At 33.9% G+C, this 24,707-nt stretch overlaps 4 protein-coding genes across 7 annotated transcripts in view; 1 reads left to right on the top strand and 3 right to left on the bottom strand.

The window, feature by feature from the left end:
* Positions 1-2,129: 2,129 nt before the first annotated feature.
* LOC110416279 (O-fucosyltransferase 10) lies at positions 2,130-8,455 on the bottom strand. The gene is given in 11 exon segments (XM_089783559.1): positions 2,130-2,620; positions 2,622-2,798; positions 3,080-3,270; positions 4,138-4,305; positions 5,168-5,335; positions 5,435-5,639; positions 5,869-6,066; positions 6,151-6,239; positions 6,470-6,537; positions 6,884-6,986; positions 7,848-8,455. Coding segments are annotated over 11 exon segments (1,827 nt in total). The 5' UTR covers positions 8,274-8,455; the 3' UTR covers positions 2,130-2,586.
* Positions 8,456-12,457: 4,002 nt separating this feature from the next.
* Positions 12,458-16,353, bottom strand: CCP2 (ubiquitin-fold modifier). Its single transcript, XM_021428226.2, has 4 exons — positions 16,195-16,353; positions 15,992-16,089; positions 14,514-14,546; positions 12,458-12,739 (listed from the first exon to the last, which is right to left on the bottom strand). The coding sequence occupies exons 1-4, from the start codon at positions 16,260-16,262 to the stop codon at positions 12,672-12,674; spliced, it is 267 nt and encodes an 88-aa protein (XP_021283901.1). The 5' UTR covers positions 16,263-16,353; the 3' UTR covers positions 12,458-12,671.
* A 954-nt stretch (positions 16,354-17,307) lies between these two features.
* LOC110416524 (Pathogenesis-related thaumatin superfamily protein) lies at positions 17,308-19,240 on the bottom strand. Of its 4 annotated transcripts, XM_021428531.1 has the most exons (4): positions 19,144-19,240; positions 18,420-18,677; positions 18,014-18,287; positions 17,308-17,581 (listed from the first exon to the last, which is right to left on the bottom strand). In XM_021428531.1, the coding sequence occupies exons 1-4, from the start codon at positions 19,190-19,192 to the stop codon at positions 17,443-17,445; spliced, it is 720 nt and encodes a 239-aa protein (XP_021284206.1). In that variant the 5' UTR covers positions 19,193-19,240; the 3' UTR covers positions 17,308-17,442. The 4 variants fall into 4 exon arrangements, with proteins under 4 accessions (XP_021284206.1, XP_021284203.1, XP_021284205.1 ...); XM_021428528.1 differs by having other exon boundaries at positions 18,014-18,677; XM_021428530.1 differs by having other exon boundaries at positions 17,308-17,570; positions 18,014-18,677.
* Positions 19,241-23,962: 4,722 nt separating this feature from the next.
* LOC110416935 (auxin transporter-like protein 3) overlaps positions 23,963-24,707 on the top strand; it is a 3,342-nt gene continuing 2,597 nt past the window's right edge. The window contains exon 1 of the mRNA XM_021429081.2: positions 23,963-24,645. Coding sequence (XP_021284756.1) covers positions 24,490-24,645 — 156 coding nt within the window. The 5' untranslated portion in view covers positions 23,963-24,489. The remainder of the gene's footprint in view (positions 24,646-24,707) is intronic.

The raw sequence follows: 24,707 nt of genomic DNA, 5'->3' as shown, positions 1-24,707 counted from the left end.
AAAAATCAACTTCATCATGCTTTGATAAATCATAAGGGTTGTTAATATAACCCCTTCTTAATAAAGCACAATTCTCTCCTTTCACTGATTATTGATTGACTCTCTTAATTCTGCATATAATTCCCATGACATTGCATATCCTGCATCTTAACTCTTTTGATATTCTTGGGATTGTATTGATTACTTTCTATTCTTCGTCACACTGCATATTCCATTTATGAGACAATCTCAATGAGTCAAATCAAGCTATAATCATTCTCGGTGCAAATTCCTTACTTGGTATCAGAGCACCATTGAGCTCCAACGAGTTCCTAAAAGTTCCTGGTTATTCTTTTTTTTTCCTTCTTCTGTCTCATGGCTGATTCTTCACAAAACTCCCCCACTAGCCTCTCCAATAACTCAGCCATCTCTACCCCACCCATTATCTCAACAATCAGTGGCATTACCCAACAACCAAATCTGATTACCATTAACCCGGCATCACAGCTTCCTCTCAAACTTCTAGGAAGTCATAATTATTCTACATGGACAGCCCAAGTTGCCACTCTCTTTCTTGAGTATGATCTTATTCCATATATCGACAGCACAATTCTCTCCTTAAATTGATTATTGATTGACTCCCTTAATTCTGCATATAATCCCCATGACATTGCATATCCTGCTCCTTAACTCTTTCGATATTCTTGGGATTGTATTGATTTCTCTCTATTCTTCGTCACACTGCATATTCTCCCAATGAGTGAAATCAAGCTATAATCATTCTGGGTGCAAATTCCTTACACTTCTGATGCATTCCACTCTTAAAGACAAAGCATGAAAGCAAAACTTTCAGACCGCGGGAAATAAGAAATTGATCCACATGAAGAACCAAGTTCGCCAAGTCTATAAGCATTAAGCAAGACTAAAATATGATGACCCGTCTCTGGTAGCCCTACGAAGTAGTTCCAACAACGTTTTCATCAAACAATATTGTTTCCCAGATTTGCACATGGCTCTGTTACAATGCTTCCAACAACATTTCTCTTACTCAGTGCGCCGATGTCACAACTCAATCAAACTGCAGTTGAGGACTGACACCTGAGTGTCAAGTTGAGTAAAGTGACGCAGACTTCCATCAGTGAAATGCCGGAGGAATCAAAACATGCGCAAAAGCAAGAAATTATCAGTTATCCAGCTGGGCAACGGATATTCTTTATGCAAGCTTTTCCAATAGCCTAGCAGCTTTAGCTGGACCCGCGAAATCAACCATTTATCTCTGCAACTTGAACGCCACATGTGCTATATAAATCAATATTCCATCTGTTAACACCTTTTTTTCATTTTTTTTTTAAAAGTAATTTAAGGCAATTTTGTAATAATCATGTGGCCTAAATCAATATTAAATAATCAATTAATTTGCTTTCAATTTAGGCTTTGGAATAGATTCTTTTCATTTGGGCCTCTTTCACTTGTGCTTTTTCAACTTGGGTTCCCTTGGATTAATTTTGTTTGGACTCAATTGAACATTTTTCTCGTTTGGACCCATTTAATTTGGGTTATTTGGACATGTCTTGTTTGGACTTAGTTCAATTGGATTGACTGGAATCAATTCACCCCAAATTATGAGTCATTTAGGCGCTTTAAACTAAACCTAAACCAAACAAACTCTTAATATGTCCCTGCAAAATTCCAGCCCTTATGCTCGAAGATCATCTATAAATCGAAATTTATTCTTTCTAATAAGTTTAAGCGAAGTTTAAAATTTTATTAACGATAAATTCAATTATTTGTCTTTTTGTTCTTAAATGAAGTGATAAAAAAAATACGTACGTGTCACAAATATTAAATCAATAAAAAATTAAATAAATTTTAAATTAACAAATAAACTCCCGACAGGTGTTATCAAAACATACTTAAATCTTCATTAATGCAAGACACTGAACCAAGATGCAAGATCTCTTAGAAGTAAATGCAAACCAGAAATAGTCTTGTATCATCTAATAGACGTGTCTTGTTTCATTTACCTAATGAATGGAGAAATTATCTTTCATTACATTCATTTAAGGCGCACTTAATATTTTGTAAACATCTTTAACGATTAGGATTCCCACCAAAGACAATGCAGAGCCAGTCTTCGGGCCTTGTAGCCATATCCAAAAATTTTCACGAGATACAGTACTAGAAATTCTGCAAAACTTCCATCGTAAAAGAACAAGGGTAAAATCTGTCCTGCTCCCCGCTATAAGGTTGACACTAACTATTAAAAAACAAAAGAATCATGTCAATCCCTGGCTCATTTGATCAGGGTTTGCAAGTCAACCTCTATCTTGTTACTTACATCCGCACTGCAAGCAAAACAACATTTGCATCTTCGGGTAAAACCAAAAGCACATTGTCGGACTAGGAACTTCTGGCGTGATCAAAACTGGAGAACCTACACATTGCCCGCCTAAACTGCAATCCCTATCTGCCTTCGCATATCAGGTAGCACAATAATGGTGTAGGAGGACCATGAACAGATGGTGAATGCTGCAATGATACACTTTGGAAGTATATGATTGGTGATTGCATGCAATGGAAGCCCAGATGAAGTATGAACTTTACTTGTTATCTTGTAGACTCAAAGTGGGTAAAAAGAATCAATAGTATCAGTTAATCTGAGTGTGGAATTATGTGAATGCTGGAGACACGCACATTCTGGCAAAGGATATGTGTATATGGAAGTCTTTCTGTTGAATTTTTTTACTCTGGGCACCATCATCCCCTTGCGATCATTTTCTGCAAGCATTACTCTCATCTCATCCTTAAAAGCTTTCCAACTGCAAAGTGAGAACATAGATGTTTTATACCTATACAGAAGTGAGACAAAGAGAACATGCACGTGGGGCTTGACAGAACCCTACAGATATGTATAGAGACCTATAAAACTACTCCATTCTCCTAGGATATTTTCAACCTACCACTGTTTATACAAAGCTTAAGTCCAACATATGTAAACTTTTCAAAGTCCAAGATCTTTGAACTTTATAACCCTGGCCAGTAATCCAACATGGTAGCATTAGCAAGGTCTTGTTCCTCCAGAAGTTCAGAGGATAAATACCTGATACCTATGTCTTGCAGCAAAACCACAAGCTTGCGTTTATCAGGCTTGATAGTCTTTGCATGTCCATAAAAAAGAAATCTCCGGTGGCCCATCAAAAAATGTGGAAAATTTCCACCCTGGGTTGTCACAAACACCTCACTAAACAAGCTTACTGTGTAGTCTAAAGCTGCCATCCTTGAGGAATACCCCTATCAAGAGAAAAGAAAAAGGATGTTAAACAGATGTTCAGAGGGTTTCCTCCCTTATAGGATAAACTAGTTTATCAATTTAAGTCAAACTTGTTCAGAGATCAGTCATTTTGGAGGTCATTCAGTTGACTTGTTTGCCTTGTCAATTAGTCCAGGAGCAAACCACAAAAACTGATCAGAGTCAAAGGAGTAGGCAATGAATGGGATAAAATTGCTTTGTTCAATTCTGTTTAATCAATCACTGACAAGAGGACAAATGAAAATGAACCTTAAAGATGTAGCTGGATGTTCCAGTTTCATAAAGAAAACCTGATTTAAAAAGAGAGATTAAAACATTGTGGTCTAAGTTGTCTAAGTTCTCCTTATAATTACTGTTCTTAAAACAATTACCGGTGCCATGTAAAATAGTTGAATAGTCATTCCTAAGTCTCTAAGCCAGAAGTATATCAATAATTTCATTTAAGGAAAAATTTTCTATCCAAAGGCTTAAGACAGGCCATTTCCATAAGAATGTGAGGCTCAGTGAAGTTATTATAGCAATTTGAAAACGCTTGAAAAACTTGCTCAATTGATCTTACTACAGATAATCTATATGCGCTCCTAATAAGATGAAATACATATGAAGTATTTATTCAAGGAAAGAGCAGACCAAGATGTGTATAACTGGAACTAATAATTTAAGATTCTATGTGTAGTGTTTTGGTGAGACAAACGAAGATCTTCTGCTCATGTTGCACTCCTGAGTAGTCAGAATACAGCACTGTTAATGATACCTTATGGGAAAACTAATTCACTTACAGGGGAAAAAAAATATCCATAACATGCTCCAAACCTTAAATATTGTAAGAATGGTAGCACTGCATTTACCTCAAAAGGGGCAAGCTCACCAGGTGCAGCAAGGGACTCCTTGGTGTAAAGAAGGGGAAACATCTTTAGCAAAGGAGCTAGATGTTTTTCTGCCTGGTAAATTTTCCCTGAGGCTAAGTAAATTGAAGTGTTGTTATCAAATCCCATACCGCGTAGCATCAGTCCAACCTATGGTGACCAGAAAAACATTGTGCAGAAAGAGTTATTATTTGTCACAAATGGACAGAATATATCATAAGTTAATTATAGAGAAATGCAAGGACAAGTTGAAATATGAATTCCATATTACATCGAAAAGATTTAACAACTTAGAGAATGAAATAAAACGCCAATGGAATAATTACCATATTTTAGTACTATTGGAATATGGTGCATGTTACTAGACATTAAGATTTCATTTATCGTTTGACCAGGATAATGCATTGAATAACTAGAATATGAAAGAATCCTGAATCTATTGTGTCCAGCAGCATTTCAAGAAACTAAAAAATCAAAATAAAAAAAACAATAGCAAGGCACTAAAGCATGTTCCCACTTGCAGAATTCATTTTACAATAATTGTGGTCAAGGATGAAAGACCTGATCAAATGCTGCTTAGGGCAGAAGTCAGCTAGTCAATATAGGAAAGAGATCCAATACAAAACATATAAGCTACACCAAGAAATGTAGGAAGACTATACAATATAGGAACACCTAAGCCTAATCCTGATTGTTATGTAGGATTTTGTTCTGCCTTACAGTTCTATTTAGAGTTATTTTACTTCAATGGGTCACTTGGTTTTCCATACAGCTTCAAAGTTTAAACTAGGACTGGCTTCCTACACCCTTGTAGCAGCTCAAACTAAATAATTGATAGAAACACGAATAGAACAAGGAGAAGAGCTCATAAATTTGTATTGCAACTGCAAGTACAGCATGTAGCCTTTTCTTTAAATAGTATGGTTCCAGAGCCGCAAAAAGTATTGAATGAAATGTTTAGATAGACTATACTTGGAGAAAGCAGCAAAGAGATTCAACTTTTATTAGGTACCTCAACAGGGGATAGAGGACATTTTCCTTCAACTCGATTGAGAGTAGGTAAGATGACACGATCCCTTCGTTTAAACTTCCCCTTCCACCCTTTTTCTCTAAAAGAATCCATTTCGAATTTTTCAGCCTGTCCTCCATCATAAACACAGCATGAAAAGGCCACCATATCCTAACAATTGAAGAGGGGTAATTAATCGTCATATTAGGTTTCTTTGGGAAATGAATAGCTTGCTTTAGGTAAGGGCCAAAAAAAGGATTAGCATGATACCTGCTCAAACCTGAGGTGGACAGAAACATATTTTCCCCCACTCCTTGAGCTCTTCTCAATCATCCTATTGACTAGTTTCTCAGCAAGTGTTGATATAGCTAGAGAGAATTTCAATGCTTTATAATTGGCTACGCATCTTAGCAACTGAATATGAGGTGGGACATGCATTGCCAGTCTATTAGCAAAGGGCGCAATGCGGATAACTCTGCATCAAACATATAACCATCACAACCAAATTAGAAGTATACTTAGAGAAAATATTTGGTTAAATATTTAAATATATAGGAAAAAAATTGTTTTTATTCAAGAATCTGCCCACTTCAATTCACAGCTTGCTAATATAATAACTATTTCATTATATTAAGAGAATAAAAGAACCCATTTTATTAATGACAAATAAAATCTAGAACTGGAAGATATAATATGACACGTACCCTTGATCCCTCAAAATGGGATGAACAACTCCCAAGTAATAATTTACAGGAGCCCAAGCTTGGACTCGGAGATTTGGAATATTGGAAATGTTGTGATCATATTTTTCCATCAATGCCTCGGGCAACTCCCTAACCACATTTACATAACCTTTAAGGTTGTCTATGAAGTGATCCTCATCATATATATCCCCAAACTGACTGCAAAATGGGTGAGCTTTTAAGCATCAGGTTTCGCAATATCCTTAAGTTAAATTTGGACACAATGAGTCAATGACAGTATACCTAGGATCATTCCAAACACTGTTGAGTTCAAACTGAGGAATAACTAGTATTGCATTTAAGAGTCCAGCTACAGCCACTGCATTGCATATCTACAGAAAAGAAAAATGTAATGATGTTTACATGCACATGACAGAACAAAGACTTTGATAATCAGATAAGCAATTTGAAACAATAAGCTTTATGTGCCATAGCAGAATCAATATGCGGTATTCAGCTGTCAAATTCTGAGAATCAAGCACATCAGTTAAGTTTAAAAAATCATAAATTAAGTTAAAAAACAGCTGAAAACCAAATCTAGTAAAAGCAGACAATTGCATACCGCAGAACGTTGTTGGTTAAGACCACCATTTGCATCAACAATCAAGTAACCGCTAGAACCAGGAGACTCTGAAATTCAGTAGAAATATTAAATTATCATACAAGTCTGAGCCCATTTCCTCTCCTTTCAAGCATTAAAATGTCAAAAAACAACAGTGACAAGGATTAGAAAGCATCTGCAAGGGTGGGGTTGGATGAAGTCTAATGACTAATTTTCTCAAAGACCAGAAAATGGAAAACTTACATAAACGTGGTGGTAATAACTTTTATGCTCCTACCCCACCCTTTACAAGTTATCCCTAACATGTAGTAATAATCAGGCAACAGCTGCTTCTGAACTCCAATATTAACAATATTTGAACAAACTGAAGGATCATAGAACTCTAAGAGAAAAGCCATCTCAGTAAGAAATTACCGATCATGCTAGTTCTGTACAAGGAGAAATGATTTCTAGCCATTGAATTTGGACAAGGTTTCTGTACTTTCAGCCTTCTTTTGTATTTCCACACAGAGGACAACTGCAGCAAAAAGAAGCATATTATCGCAGCTTATTACAGAAATATCTGGATCCTATCAGAGGGACTGAACCCTCAAGGAGAAAAGCCAAGAACATAATGCATTTCTGATCACTATGTAGAGTTAATAAGACAAACAAAGAATGCCAATTTAGATCCATCTAGGTCACTATCTTGTTAATGCTGAAAACCTAGAGTTTTTTTTTTTTTTCCAAAGAGTAGAGTTTTAAATTTCTGTTGTAACCAACACTAGCCAAGTGCTATATTAAAAGTCCAAATGGAGAAATGAAAATTAAAGATGTTTGATTTTGGGCATAAGCCAAAAAATGCAAAATTTCACATCAATATCATTTTCCAAGCAGAAAGTTCAAAACTCCACTAATCAACTTATCTTGAAGTCCTTTGCTTTCCCCATCAAGCTTCTTTGCTTTCTTATTTCTAGATCAATTTCCATATACTAACAGTTTCTGCTTTATCCAAGAAACCAAATTATTTTATGATAAATTTTGTCCAATGTCTAGTCAGCAACCAATTAGAAAAGAGCACACAAATAAATAATAGCTAAACAACTGATCATATAACTCAAATCTGAACCTTTAAATGGAAAGAATTATAGCTAAAAAACACTCAATATTTCAAAAAAAAAAACCCTCCATTCACATAAAAATTAAGATCGTCTCAAAAAATTTAACCTTTATAGTCTAAATCTAGCAACCAACTTCACCATCATTAACACCAAATGCAGCCATCACAAAGCATATGCTAGCAAGGCCAAAAAAGAGTTTTTTTTAAGGAAATAATTCTTTAATTTTTTTTTAAAAAAAAGATATTAAAAAGAAGAGAGAAGTTGAAGAAGAAGAAGACCTCAAGAGCTGAAGCATTATCAAAGCGAATATCATCCCAAAGCCTTCGAAAATTCTCATGGCTACGGTACACTGATCCAGGAACAGAAGCATAGCCCAAAAGCCCAGAAAATGGACCGACACACATGAACAAGCCCGAAATGTACAAAAGCGGCAGCACCAACAAGTACCGGAGATTCCGCCGGAAGTTCAGGCCGGAACCAAGGTTTTCACGGCGGACGAAAGAATGGGTCTTGGAGCGCAGCCGCCGGCGGCACTGGGATAGAGACGGAGTGAGACGCGGCTTCGGCGGCGAAGGAGGTGGGCTCGGAGAGTTGCTGTTGGTCCCGCTACTGCTCTCGCTGCTGTAGCCATTGCTTCCACTGTTGTTGTTGTTGTTGTTGCTGTTGCTCTTGGGTTTCATGGAAGTGGCAATGTGAGCTGCCATGCAAAGAGAAACTCAGAAAAAAAAAGAAGGAAACAAACAATGATCTTCTCTTTTTCTTTTTCTTCACTTTAATTTTTCTCTGTTTGGTTTTTTCTGAAGGTTTTGAAGTGCTCTCCGTGTCCGAAACTCTGCGAAGAGTGTGGACTCATTTTCTGGAGTTTTTTTTTTTTTGGTATTATTACTTCTTAAAAGTAGTGTTTTTTTTTTGTTTTGTTGTTTTCCACTGAGATAACAGAGAGAGAAGCTAGGCTGGCGTGGCTTCAACTGAGCTATAATATTTTCTTTACTGAGCTATAATTAGAATTTAACCGTAGATTAACACTTACCACGAATAAATAACTCTTTAAGTTTTTAAATAAAGTTAGTGATTCCAGGAACTTTTTGAAATTTTTTATTAGTTAAAATGTAATTTATTCAAAAGATTTCAAATTTCAAATCTTTATAAAATGTCAAGAATATCCATAAATTAAGAATGTTAATAGATACTTGTATGTCTCAAGTTAATTAAATAAAATTAACATAACTTATAATTGAATTCAGATAATAAAATTACTAATCCTCATGAGTTTAAACAGTGGTTGTAAGATATTCATTACTCACACTTAATTGTAAATAATAATTTTTAATATTAAATTTTAGTTATATATATGATTTTTTATTTATAATTTTTTTACAATTAATTTAATATTTGTTAAAATTCATTAATTGTTTTAATTATTATTTTAATTTATTCTTTTATCAATTAATTTTAATTTATTAATTTAATTTTTATTAATAATATATATATAATTTTATTTCAATCAAATATTTAACGGATTTAGATATTTAATTGATAGTATTTATAATATTTTGAGTATAGATTTAGGAACGATTAAAAATTTTAATTAAATATTTATAAAATTTAAATATAATATTAAATAATAAATTTTGAGTTTGAATACTTTGCTCATTGATATCTTACCATAAATCAAATTTAACGTGAATGAATTGGATTTATGTAGAAATTTAACTGCCTTCCTTAATTGTCAAAATATACCTTTAAAAAAAAATTTGTCAAAATATAACCACAACCTGAGCCTTCTGTCCTTCTATATCTAAAGCCAATCCTTAGCCGTAATAAAGATCATGTGATTAATTAATGGAATAATGTAATGTTCTATGATTAATGGAAGCAGTTAATACGAGGGAGAGGGGTGAGGGTGGCAGAAACGGCTACAGCCGACAGCGATTGCATTGCCTCGGGCTCTGCTTCGGTGATGTTAGTGTGAATGCAGATAGTGTAATTGTATTTTGGACGGTTGTACCCTTCCACCGCTTCCGGATTGACCATGAACTTTTTGCCAGTGTCCCTTAGGCACTTTTAGGGACCTCCATGGCTCCGGGCATGGATTGGAACTTTCTCGTGTCTCCATTCGTATCTTTACTGCTTCCTCTTGTGGGATCCTCACCCTATCGGATCCTTCCATAGTGGGATTTGGATTGTGGTTATGTGTGATCCATTTTCCTCTGAAAAGATAATAAAGAGAAATTTAAAATTAAGTTATAAATTAGACAGTGGATTCTAACTGTCTGAATATTAATACTTATAACGTAATTTGAGAGTTGAAATAATTTATTTATTGTTGAATATTTTTATAATTAAAATTTGTTTACACCAATGTATTTTCATCAATGGACATTCGTTACTCAACTATAACAAGAAGGATAAAAAAACAAAAGAAAAAACAAAATTAACGATAAAATTAAAAAAATAATAATAAAAGGTTGATGAGCACTGAACCCGTTGGTCCATGGTGAGACTGGAAACCTAGGTGCGGCTAGCGTGAGCCAATCGGGCCGAACCAAGCGTTTGCACGGCACGATCGGCCCCTAAAAGTGTCAATTGCACCGTGATGAGCGCGAGACGGGGCCTAAGAGAACACAGTCCAGATCATGGTCGTCATGTCGCTCTCACTATCTCAGTGGAGCCCTGCATCCCATCCAGTGAGGACAAAGACAAATGATATGATGCGTCAAAAAGCAAAAAAAGAAATTTAAAATCCATATTGGTATTAGAAAAGGGCAAAATAGGCAAGTGGAAAAGGAGCAAAGGACTGCCACGTGGAGCCATCACATGGAGCGAACTGTGAAAAGACACAACAGGAGGAGACGAAAACTCTTCCGAGACATCCGCTCTATCCACTTTTTTGGAATCGCACGATCCGCGGCTGGACGTTTTATATTTACCGATTTACCCTGACTTTTAAGAATGTTTGTTGACTCCATGGCCCCTTTGCCCTCAATTCGAGGTGAAAATTCTTTTTACTTCACATTATTCCCTTCTCTATTTTTTTTTGGTTTAAAAATCTATTTATATTCTTTAAGCAAAGATTAACAGCTTACATCACCTGATTATTTATTTGGTATCTTAACATTCAAAGATGTGAACTTAACATATTATGAGTTGTACAATCGGGTAGCCTACTCATGTTACAAAACCGACAAGTCAAAAATAAAAATAAAAAATCATTTTGACTAGGCATAACTGTCAAACAAGAATGTGCTTAGTAAATGAATCATGCTATAAAAGATAATTAATATATAATAATTAACTACTTAAACAACGTTTTAAATTTAAATCCTGACAATAAAAAATTTAAACCCAAATTATTAATTAATTTAAATTTTATATAAGTAGATTTTTTTTTAACATTTGATGCTCGTTTAATAATTATGGCATCATATTGAATTATCTTAGCATCCAGAAAAGTTTATAAAATTACAGATAAAAGAGAGAATATTGTGTGCTAGCATATGAATGATTTCTTCTTATATGTCAATTGACTTTCTATTTTAATCCTATATGTAAACCCAACAAAACTAAACCAATTCTTTTGGAAATTAAGTGTAGAGGAGATCTTTTATCTCCTCCCCTATATGAGATCCGTTGAAGTGCTTCTCTCACATGTGGACTCTTGTTCGATGTTTCAAACTCTACCGACTATATTATTTCAGCCAGAATAAAAAAAAAAAATAGTAGTTGGGGAACTGCTTGGGTCTACTCTCCTTAAGTAGGCCAGTAGATACGCTATTATGGGGACATGAGTTTATTATAACCAAAGAGCTCATTCATTGCTCTTCGTGGGTTAATTTTCTTTCTGCCTAAATTTTTTGAAAGAGACTAATAAGAGAAAGAATAACAGCCCCTTATATTAAGTCTAAATTATTTATAGATTTCTTTTAAAAATGATATTTAAAGTGCATTTTTAATTTTTAAAAAATCATTTGGATTTAATTTTGTATGCATCTATTATTAACGTTCAAGTAGAATTATAATTTTAGAGTAATTTCCAAGTACAATAAAACTCCTAAATGCTTTTGTCCTTACTTTGCCTAAATTAACTGACCATGAAACATTAATTGTGCCCATGGTGGACCAGTACCTCATTTACAACACCCACCGGCAGAGAGTTGGTAGTGGGGAAGCAGTGAGCAGAGTTTGCTTTGATGTTAGGTGGCTTTGCTTAGGAACTGCTAGCAGCGTCTCCTTGATTTATCAAAATACAAGCACCAACGCCAGCGCCCTCATTGTCTTTTCCAATTATTAAGCTAAGAATGAAGAGTTAAAACAAATTAAATTTCTCTTTATTGCTGTGCTGGGCGAAAACATGCTCTAACCAGCCCTCCCAAATAGCTAAGATTTTGAATTTGTTAAAACAGACACGAACCCACCAGCAACAACTTTTCTTTGGCTCCATCAGCTCCCTGTTTTTGAAGCCACAAACTAGAAGCAACTTTGCTGTCTCCGGATATGGAGTTCGACCATAATTCCGATTGAAAGGCAAAAGCTTCAGTCGTTCATTAACATTGGCCATCAATCTATTAGAGTATTTTCGGGCAACTCTGGCGTGAAAAAAGCCACTATTGACGTGGACAGAGGCGCACTTAGGCCCACTGATAGCGGCAGACCGTCATTAGCGGTGGAACAGCGTTTTTTTTTTTTATGAAATATAACTCATTCATGTGCGGTGGTTGGCAGTAGCCTGAGGGAACTAGAACGAGTTCGCTGAGTAGAGTTTCTCCGGGAATATACTTGGGTGACTTCAAAAGGTCCTCAACTGAATTCCTAAGTTTCTAATTCTTTGTATCATTGTATTTATTTGCTGCGGTAACTTGTTGGAGGGCAATAAAAAACAGAAGCAGCACATGAAAAAGGCATACTACTACCGTTCACCATACATAACATTAATGGTTACATATTATAGCTCTTATAAGTTATAACGTTCTTTTTTAAAAAAAAAAATGCTCTAAGCTCCGTTCTTCACCTGAGAAAAAGTACAAAGATGCTAAGTATATGGATCCATAATCAAGGTCATAACAAGTCTTTTCACTCTGATACCAAAGAAGTTTTTTCACCATTCAAAAGGCTCCAACCCTGTCCCGGGGTATCAGGCGAAGTTCAGAACCATGTTTGAGGAAGACGTTTCCTGACAAAGCCAATTAAATTTTGTAAACATAACTTGTAATGGACACGGCAAAATATTTTCATTGTTATAAAGGACGAACAAAATCAAATCAGTTCAATTACCTAATAAAATTAAATGCAATTTAAGTAAAACGATTCAATCTAATTGATCCATTGGATCAATTGGTCCAAAATGTTTGATTCAATTGATTTTTTGATCGGTTCTAGATTTTAAAATTTTTAAACCAATCCATCCAAAAAACCAAAATAATTTTTTATAATATATTCTTTATATATATTACAAAGAATTAATAGTAAACTTAATTAATAATATACTTAAAATATATTAATTTATTACATATACATATAAAAACAATATCATAGAAATTTAATTTTAGTTATATATATTTATTTATTTATAAATCTGTATTAATATCAAATTATAACTTATAAATTTTCAATGATATAACTTATATGTTAGTATTATAATATATGATAGTAAATACCCTATATATTAATATGTTACAATTATTACATTTTAGTAATGTTTCATAATATAAAATGTTATAAATATATATAATTGTATAAACATTATATATTTAATTTATACATAAGTATTACTATAACTTATAATAAATTTTATTTATATGATTACATTTAATAATTTTATTAATTATCACTTTAGTTTTTATAACATACCTAATTAGTTATTATTTACACAAACTTTAATATAAAATATTATAACATATAAATTGTGTCTTTAATTTCATATATACATAATAAAGTTATGCATATATATATATATATATATATTCATATATTAAGTATTACTATAACTTATAATAGACTTTATTTATATGATTACACTTAATAAATTTTTTAGTTATTACTTTAATTTTTATAACATATTATTTATATAAACTTTGATATAAAAATTAAAATATTATAACATACAAGTTGTATCATTAATTTTATATATATAATAAAGTAATCTATTATATATACCTATATTTAATTTATACATAATTTGTATATATTATAATTATGGATAAAATTTGTAAGTTTTAATATTATAATTTATTAAAAAAGAGATAAAATGCTGGTCCATTGGTCTAAAGTCAAACCAACCAAACCAATTCTATGTTTGGGCGATTTAGTTGTCCTTTATATTTCGTCAGTTTTGATCAATTTTCTAAAAATGTTTGATCTATTTGATCCTTAAGTACAGCAGACCAAATCACTCAATCCACCCATTTACTCACCTCTGCCAGCCTGTATGCAATTAAAGAATAGGAGAAGATTGGACTCACTAAATTAACGGGGGATGGCCATGATGAGACATGGTACACTATGGTAAAATAAAGTCCATCATAGATTTTCGTATTACTGAGCATACTTTGCTAATTTGCTATTCTCAGGTTCCATCAATCATAAAGGTAAGGCATGACGAAGACGGATAGGAAAAGCAAGGACATAACTGATATTCACATCATGAAGTTTTTCTGATAGTCTGGAATAACAGTAAATAACTTGCAGAGGAATGCCAGTCTGCCTAAATGATATAAAATATTCCTAATTCTCATTGGCAGATCCTAAACTACTATTATACACCGGGTTCCCCAAAAATCAAAATGCGGATGCTTAGTCAAAAGCCAGCATGGATCTAATCTCAAGAATAAATTTAAAGAAAATGCATAACAAAAGAAGGGTAAAATTCCACAAGACTAGATAAGGAGCAAATAAAATGAAACTCTAAAACAATAAAACTAGTTAACAAGAAGTAAGTACTAGCATACCTGCACTTTGCTGAGGATTGATTCCTACACCATCTGTATTCAAGAAAGACATAAAATTCAATTAACAATAAATTCAAATAAAAACTAATCTACGAATTAGGATGAAGATATTTAGATATCGAACACCATACAGTTCACATGTCCATCTGTTCACAATTATATCTACATTCATATTTAACATTGCAGATTGCAACTAGGCTTATTAAAAAGAAATGATAGAGATGAGGGAGCCAAAGCTGTCTATAAATGTTATATTTCACAACGATTGAATTAATTCATAATGTTATTTTGGTTTAACGATATGCAACCGAGATGACTAATACGTCCAAACATGATGTAACTTTTCATTGTTTTGTTCAATTATTTTAAGTTTGAAACTTACTCGGGCACTACCAACTTAGTGAAGACCAACTCAGACTCTCTCTTTATATCTCAGAATCTAGATTCCATATCCATGCTTATGAGCTCAAAAAGTCAAATGATCCTTATGAGAACCAGGTCTCATAAATTATAATGAGTACTGCCCCTTAGCTGGAATTTGAGAAAGTGAAGGACAACTTATTAACAGATGCAAAGTTCAGCCAAAAGAGAAGGCTCCATTTCAAACATGGAGAAATTTTCAGAAGTTTTTAATGGGTTTCTCCAGACCATGCAATATCCTTTCGTTATCTTTGCCAGCTGGATAATTTTACTGATCTAAATGAATAACCATATCTACACAAACTACAAGTACATCTCAGTGATGGAAAGGTCCACCTCTATGCAACTTCCTCACGTCATTACAAATCAATAAAACCTAGCCCCCTGTAAATTGCCTATCTAGGTGCAGCTAGGAAGAAAATAAATTGCACATAAAGAGACAATGCATCGCCTTTCATCATAGACCATGAATTTCTCAAGCAATTAAAACAATGTTTGCAAGCACTAACAAGCATATGCTAACTGGTTTCGCAGACCATGTGTCTACTGTATCAGGATCTGGTTAGAAATGCCGAATTGGGAAACAAGGACATACAGAAAAGAACAAAAAGATTAGCCTACATGAGAAACAAAAAAAAAAACTGAAACAACTTCATAGAAAATTATAAACAAAATGCACTCCACAAATTTTCAAGACAAATTGAGCATTTTTTTTTTCTTTTCTAACACCCATACACTATCTGTCCAATTCTATCAAATTATAAAACTCAATAAACTAATTTATCACGTATATTTTTAAATATTCTTTAGTACGATAAATTCTGTCTAATTCATCTCATTTATATTGAAATTCTTGTTTTTTGCCCTAAAAAAAGAAGTCGTCAAATTTGCTTTTCTGAGCTTGTTTCCACCTTTAAATTCCCAAATTCTGTATTGAACAAATAATATATTGAATTAATTAACTGAAAATCACATGCAAAAAAATAGTATTCAAAAATCGATTAAATTAATACTTCAAAAAAAAATTCAAAAGAAGTCGGACGACAGAATTGATTTACCATTGGTGATGATAGCGCTGGTTTGGGGAGGGACTTTGAATTCCTCGGCTGCGAATTTCAAGACAGCTGTAAACGGGGCTGCTTCAGGAACGCTAAACCTGCAATTTCGATAATTATATAATAATAAATCCAGATTAATAACCAAAAATTGAGAAAATCAAATCAAGCACTCGAACAAAAAAGGGCAAAAATGGAAAACTCACACTTTGAAAGGGAGCTTTGGATCGGAGGTAAGAGTGACTTTGAAAGACACTTTTCCACCACTCGCCATATCTCCCTCTTTTCTTTTCTTTTTTCTTTTTTTCTTTAATAGATTTCTGAAATTTTTCGGAGATAGAGAGAGATCCGATTATATATATTTTCGTTAGTTATTTCTTTTATATATATATATATAGCACGCTTGTTTATTAGGCCAGTTCTAAGATAAAAAGTCATTAGAAAGGGGAATGCTTGGAATGGGCTTTAACTAATGGGCTTGGGCCCTTCAATCTATGGTCCATTTTTTTCAATACTCAATTAAAAACTGGATTTGACCCGACCCGATCTAAAATTTTAATTATTAAATTACAATACAATATTACAAATATTTAAAAAAAAAGGCAACTCCTTAATACTTCAAAATGAACTCAAAATTAATAACATATTTCTAAATTCAAACAAAAAATAACAATTAAAATTTGAAATAAAATATCAACCATAAAATCATAATATTACATTGTCAAGTTTTATATTTCAATGCCTAAGAGGAATCATATCAATATTATATTGTTAAGTTATGTGACAATATCTTAACTTCAACTAAGGTATTGAGATAGTCAATGGATTTTACAAAGTTCAAATCATAAAATTTGCTAGAATTTAATTTTTTTTCCCTCATTCAATTGGTTTTAAATGATATTTTTTTCAAACCGGGTATCCACATCCATATCAACTAATATATAAATGAATTTGGATAACGAGTATCTTAACTCTCAAATATAAATCTTATTAAAAACTGCATTAAATATTAATTTTACTATTCAAAAATGTATTAATCAAGTTTATTCGTACAAGATATCAATTATCCATTAATTTAGAGTATTAATTTTACTATTCAAAACATATTTATGAGACTGCATTTATTTATAATCATCAAAAACCCTATTAATGAAGTTTAATTGAATGGGGTACCCAAAAAAATTCCCTTTATTGCCATTTTTTTTTTGAAAAGTCATTTAGTGCCATTCTTAGTCTTTGACTTGAATCAATTAGATTCACAAAACAGAGAAAAGGACAAGAGAAGAATATTTAATTAATTTACATAAGAAGTAATGACATTAGTTCTTCAATTTTGCTTCTCAAATAAAAGAAATTAAAGAATGAATTATATTTATATACCGTTATACATCCTTCGCCATGCTAGAGAAAAAAAAAATCAGTGTACTATTTCCCAAAACAAAGATTGCTTTTCCTTATAGGATGAACCACAGGTTAGCCACTAATAGCAGTGCAAGCATAGCAGACCACCATGTTCCCATCAATGGATTTGTGCCATTTGCTTTGTTGTTGCAGATGAGCTTGTGATCATGGTAAGTGCATACTGGTTGATTCCTTAAATGAACAAGAAATGTTTAATTCATAAATCGTTAATCAGAGGGGGACTAGCTAGCTACTAAGATTTCAATCAAAATATGTCAGCAGAACATACAAAAGAGAGGACTTAAAAACACATGAAAATAGCTTTTAAGGGTTACTTAATAGGAGATGCATTTCTTTGACCAGGATCACCAAGAGATGATAAAATGAGCGGGCTTCATTAGCTTTGGGTGATTGATTATTAATCAATCCTTCCTTTCTAGGATGGAAAATCCACTTGACTTAAACGTTGCAATTATTTTAGCAGCAATAGACTTCCCTTGATATGCTAGTTGAAATGAATGAAACTGAATGTAATCTAGCATCAAACTGGTTAAGATCTCTACTTGTTAATGCTGTTTATCCAAGTCATAAGACCTGAAAGATTAGGGAAATAGATACACCAACCTGGCTGAGCAGAAGGTGATCACATAATCTGCTCCAGAACAAGTGAAAATACTGGTGGGATCATCATATGCGTAACTATATGCTGTAGGACATGCAGACTTGAACTTCTTGGAATAATATGTTGGTTGACAAACCACAGGGTTCCCGTATAGCCCTCTGCAGCAATACTCATCGGTGTTGAATACGTCGCAGGCGCTACGGCAAGCTATTACCTTCCCATTGGCCTTGACACTCAGTTCGGAGGGGCAATTTTTCCTCAGGTCTGAATCACAACCTGCAACGGTGCAGTTTCCCTTACCATTGATGGGTGTAACAGCTAGTGGCAAATTAAATCCATCAACTAGGCTAACATCGTAAAAATCTAATTGAGAAAGGGTGAATTCAGCAAGTGATGCTGGGGTTTTGCCTGAGCCTGAACACTTAAGGGTGTTGCCACAGTCCGCTGTCTGGCATGGACCATTGCCGTTTTTGTCAAACTTGCAACCGGTTCGACCCCATATGCGGCCACTCCAACTTACTGGGGCTTGAAAGACAATAGATTGGCCAGATTTTAATGCAAAACCTCCACCGTTAAAGTTGTCGCCAGGGGTTATTCCAGGCCAGATTGTTTCCTTGCAACTGTTTATTATGGTGAAGATTCTTGCACATTCATATATTTTTGGCCCTGCCAAGTCCAAGAAAAATTAAAAAGAAGACCAGTAGTTGATATCTGTATAAGAAAAAATGAGACGGAGGATGAAAGCATGCATTTCAAGTTAAAAGTCATCATATGACTTGCGTATAAAGTAATGCATGTGTTAATAGTAGAAAGAGGAAAAAAGTACAGATCGAAATACAAGTATTTGATGAACTAGGAATTTTACTTATTAGGCAATATCTCAATGCAGTCATAGAAGAAGGGAAATGCAGTAAAATGGTTTCCAATAATAACGTGACAAATGTTACTGTTACAATATTTTCATCTTTGAGCCATACAAGAGTTGGAGAATTGAACCTATAATATATCCTTATCTAAATTCCATCCACTCTTCTCTTCACAAATCACCTAAGCTAAATCTAAGAAACTATACTTCATGACATTATTGTTGCAAATGAGAGAGCTTATCCAAGGAATTAAGAGAACTAATTACCTGACAAAAGCATTGCCATTACCAAGACAAGCGGTGAAAGCAAATCCATCTCTCTCTCTCTCTCTCTCTCTCTCTCTATGTAGGGGGGGTGTTTGTACTTAGTCATTTGAAAAATTATTGCAGCAGGCATTTAAAGCAATAGGGGGTGAAGAATACGTGCAGAGGGAGGGTGGGAAGAGTCAAAACCCAAAGCATTAACTATATCAAGAAGGCTTTTCCCCAGGGGCTACATGATTCTTTTCCTTATCCTTTCGCGCAAGTTTATTCAGGTTCCAATTCTCTTCTACTTTTAATGCCCACCATGGGCCGACATAATCTGCCACATACTGATGCCTCATTGGTTATATATAGCCTATCTTTACCTTCAATTTTTTTTGACAATCCTGTTTTTTTCTTTCCTCTTTTTGGGTAAGAATTAATTTTCGGACAGCCTAGTTGCACAAACATCGGCATAATGTGATCGAAAAGGAAACATAGTATTTACCTCAGTTCTTCACGTTCTCTTAGAAGTGATCTCTTTAACAAAAACTTAAAAGAAGATTATATTATACTAGTATTTATATGCAAGGTTTGGAGATATTCATTTTTATATTTGTATTTTTGAGGGAAATCAATATATATTGATTATTTTTCCATTACAAATTTTGATGATTATTAATCTTTTATAACATTACGCTCAAACATTTGATCCAATAATAAATATACAAATTATCTTATTCAAAAAATTAAATTTAAGTTTTTTTTGCTTGAAAATCAAAACATATATGAAACGCATCATTTCCTGCACCATTAAGATGCTCATGCACCTTATCTATTAGAAAATATTAATATGTGGTCGACATTCAATACTTTTGCAAATGCACTTAAAAGCGTCTCGCATAGATCTTTAATGACTTCGTAAATTCAGGAAGATCTTCTGGCCATGCAGGCAAAAGCTCAACTAAGGAAAAGGATCTTAAAGGTAGGCAAAGCTGAGATGGAGCTCCTCTAATTTACAGCAGTCTAATCTTTAAAATTCTGTGAACCATGTGGCTATGAGTCAGTGTGAAGGGAAGATTTCATGTCAAGAAAGCTCTGTCTCTAATACTGTACATATCCTTAGATATGATTTGGTCGGCTATTGTTGTCACGTTTGCCTTTGCTTTTCTTCACCCAATTAGTTATTCTGATATTCTCACTGACGAGTACAAAACTCTGCTTTAGTCGAAAAAGGAACTGCACTGTACCAAATTTTGTATAACTATTTCTTCTTATTCATTCAGGGGTAAATTATATGTTAAATGTCCATGTATTTATCTAACTTGATATGTTTTGAAGACAAACATCACTACCAGGTTATGGGGTTATAAGCAATGTTTTCACAGCTCCTAACGACAAAATTTTATCCTCCTTTGACATTACAAAGATGAAAGAACCCATTGAGATCAAACATTTATGAGCCATAGTCCCTTGCTCAAACTCAAAACCCAATTGAGGCTACCGTAAATCTTTTATGGGCTGATTGGGGAGAGAATATCAAGCTGCGGTTTTGGATCAACCTCGGCGGTGGAGGCCTGTAAATCAAGCTCATCTAAATAAATTGTTAGAGTGGTACATAAATAAGATGAAAAATAAAATGCAAAAAAGTGAAATAAGCCATTAACTTTCTAGTACTTGCAAGGAAAAAGCAATAAACATTTTTCTTTTTGATTCTTGTGAAACACTTCAGCTGGAGTGCTGGTTATTATGGGTCCATTGACCATTAGCTTTAGTACTTTGAGGACCAAAATGAAGGTGATACCGATCTGCTTTGGAGTTAGGAGATATCATCAAAATATGAAACTCGGTGTAGTTTTCAAAGCACAGTGTTGACCATGAACTTTTGGAGAAAAAGAAAAAAAAAGAGGCCAGAGAACATGGAGCCATGGCTGTTGTTACCCAATCCTTGGCTGGACCAATCTAGATTCTGTTCAGAGCCCATCCACGTTAGATGGGCCATGATGATAAACCAGTTAGCCTATGATTGATCCCAAGGCAGAAAGGAAGATTTGGGTGATGGGTTTTCAATTCAAGTGTCTAGTTGCACTTGACTTGGCGTATCATAATTCATAGAGAGAGAGGGTTTTGTTTCACAGTAGTTGTAACATGGGTTTGGACAAGGATCATCATCACACCATAATTCAAGGCAAAATAATTGAAATACGATAGGAAACTCGATTGCTTTTCAATTTACCTGATTGGTTTGATCAAATATCGAAGAAGAAAAAGGGAAACGAAAAATAGGCATAGATAGATCAATAATCATGCATCTTTAAGTACGTGGGACAATGCAGCCATTGAAAAGCTTTTTCCACCCAAAGGTATCCTTTTTCCAGGTAGAAAATTGCCATTTATGAACTTAGCATGACATCATTGAAACATGAGCTACAGTGAGAGTGAAGTGCCGTACTTAGAGATTTCATGATTATCCATAATTGCATTACTTTTTATTATCATTCACCGTTTACAAACTTAGAATCTCCAGAATTTCAAAGGTATTTTCCATTATTCAAGTCAAGTTGCACAATTACATGATTTGTATGAAACTTGTTTGCCGACGAGGAATCCATGGGTTTAATTGTCCACATCCCATCTAATTTAAGGTCTCGTATCTTTATCGTCCACACTCATTTTCCCCGCATCCAAACAAAGCCAAAATCATCAGCTGATCATGTTGGAACGTAAAAAAAAAAAAAAGAAGAAGAAGAAAAAGAATGACGTATCAGTAATCCAGTACTCTCTCCAAGTCAAAGTGGGGTATTCGAAATAACTTTTGAGCTTTAGGCAGCTGTTTGGTCCCCCAATTTTCTTTTTCCCAGAAAGAGTGGCCTCTTGCTCTCATACTTTCACATGTAAAGTGGGTAAAGATCTAGATGCACTTGGTATATAAACGTATAGGAATCTAGGGTTATCAGCAATTTTCCTTTTAAATTGACATGTAAATATTTTGATTTGAAAGCATATCTAAAATTGCCTTTGTTATTTATGTTTCTATTAAATCAATCCTACTACCTCACATTTAAATATAGCTTAAAATCATACTAGAATTTTTGTCTTTTGATGAAAATATTATTTAAGCTCAAATAAAGAGTATTTTGGTATTTTGATGATAATATTTATTAAATTATAGTAAAGAGTAATTTTTTCTTACCACTTATTCTTAGGGCTTTTTTATTTTTACAAAATGCACTCTAAATTTTAATAAAGGGTATATTTTTTCATTTTATCATTTAATCTTAGTTATTCTTCAATTTTTTTTATCAACCAAATAATGAAATATTATTAAAATAATAATTTTATTTCATGAACCAAACTATATAATAATTCATTACTTTTACTTTATTTTATTCTTACAGGATAATTATTCAAGTCTTTCTCTATTCATTTCGCGAATCAAATATTCTCTTAAATTTTAAAATGAATTTATAATTGTGTATACAAAAATCTCTTTAATAACATAATAAGTGTAATAATTAATTCATAGAATATTATAGATATTTAGAATGTTCATGAGAAAAGGCAACAAAGAAACTAAGCAAATTAAGTAGAGTAACTTCTGAATTGCAGGACTTGAACCATTTGTGGTAGTGCAGGGAGATATTCCATGTTGTATTTTAGAGATATTTAGAATCCTGGAGAAAGCTACGGTTGGTTTTGGAAAAGAAGAAGAAGAAAAAAAAGGGTTTGGAGATGATTATGATTGATGCAAAGCTGAATTGTATTGTTCATTACGTAATAGAGAAAAAAGAAGAAAGCTTGTTGATTGTGTTTTAATTGTGAAAGCTGTTTGATTAAAGGCAGTCAAAATAATGACAAGTATCATTTTCGAGCTGTCTGATTACCTTTTGCCTAACTTGTTTATAATCTCAAAGCATTGATTTAACAACCTAACAGCAAAATATTACTGTTTGCCGATGAATAGTGGATTAAAGCACAAGATTAATTGGAATGAATTGGTGAAAAGGTTTTTGCTGAAAATTCCTTCAGTTTTACATCATTACTGATTAACTGGTGAAAATAATTCAAAAGAGGAAACATGATTGCAATTAAGAAACTCCATTGGCTTTGCATGCTTGATGGATTGTCTGATAGCACAAGCTTTGACAGGACCAACAATATGAATCCTAGGACGCTCTCTCACTTAGATCTTTGTCATGTTTGCCACAAAGCTAAGCAATGCAAGAATGGAAAATGCCTACTGTATATGTGTGGATGATGCTCATGTATGGACTAAGTATTTAGGCAAACTCAATTCTTCAAAATGGTTCTTTGATTTCTCCAACACTTAGAAAGAAGTAAAGTTAATGCCATGCTTTACATAGGGTAAGCCCTGTTTTACTCATGACCTGAATTAGCAAAATTATAGAATTAAACAGGGGTGAAACATGACATCCCAACTCAATTATTCCCATAATTTGAACATGTCGCCAGATTCTAAATAAGGCCACCTAATTTTAACATGCTGGGGAGGATTTCAAGATCATGGTTGGGATGCCTAATCAAATGGGCCAAAGAGAAAAGACACTACGTCGTAAGAAAAATTCTGATCTAATCAACCCCTTCAATCTTGGTTTAGACCCCTAAACACCCAAAGACCATACACAGAAAAGAGAAAAAGGTGATGAAAATCTTTTTATAAAGCCAGTTGGCACACGTGTGGTACTAATGATGATTAGCACCAAAGCTCACCCTCGAAGCAATCATTCACTCCATCTTTAGCCAACCCCCACATCCCCTAATATTCATACACAACTCTGCTTTTCTTTTTGAAGGGTATCTCCTTTCAATCCTTCATGACTAAATTAAATTTCTTTTTTTTCTCTCACTTTTTATTTTTATATACTACATTTTTCTTCCTACTTCCATTTCAAGATCAATCAATATTTCCATGGTTTCTTTGAAATGAAATAGGACCCATGGTGGCCACCCCGCTCGTGCAGTGCATGAGAGCCTGGACCCATCACCTTCCTGTCAGGCCCAAAAGAACAAAGAACAGTGAAATGAGCCTGTCACCCGTGGGGGGCATAGATACATCACCCACCAATGAAAGCTAAAGCTAGAACCAGCATAGGAAAGAGCATGTGATTTTGAGAGAGATGTCTACAGTTCGAAGGGTGACCTAGCTAGGTCCCCACTGGGGTGACTCAATTATTGCTCGAGAAATTCTTTTAACTATTTTTTTAAAGATGAAAGAAAGGAGCAGCAGGCTGCAGCAGCAGCTTAAAAAGTAGATAGGAGAAAGCAGCACTTTCTAATATCTATAAAACTAGACTCCAAATTACTCCATCACTGCCCCAACATTGCCACTGAGTCTCACAGTCAGAAAACATGGCATCTGAGAAGGTTGAAACTATCGTAGCAGGAAACTATGTAGAAATGGAAAGAGAAGAAGGGGATTCCAGTTCTGCGAAGAGCAAATTTTCAAAGTTGTTTTGGCATGGTGGCTCAGTCTATGATGCATGGTTCAGCTGTGCTTCTAACCAGGCACTCTTTCTCTTGTCACGAACCTTTTTCTTTTACATTTTGGCATGGGTAAACTAATACTA

Source organism: Theobroma umbraticum, unplaced genomic scaffold, assembly GCF_002168275.2.
Source record: "Theobroma umbraticum cultivar Fairchild unplaced genomic scaffold, ASM216827v3 scaffold_51.0, whole genome shotgun sequence".
Classification (NCBI taxonomy): Eukaryota; Viridiplantae; Streptophyta; class Magnoliopsida; order Malvales; family Malvaceae; genus Theobroma; species Theobroma umbraticum.
The sequence above is the reverse complement of the archived record's forward strand: the minus strand, read 5'-3'. Positions and strand labels throughout refer to the sequence as shown.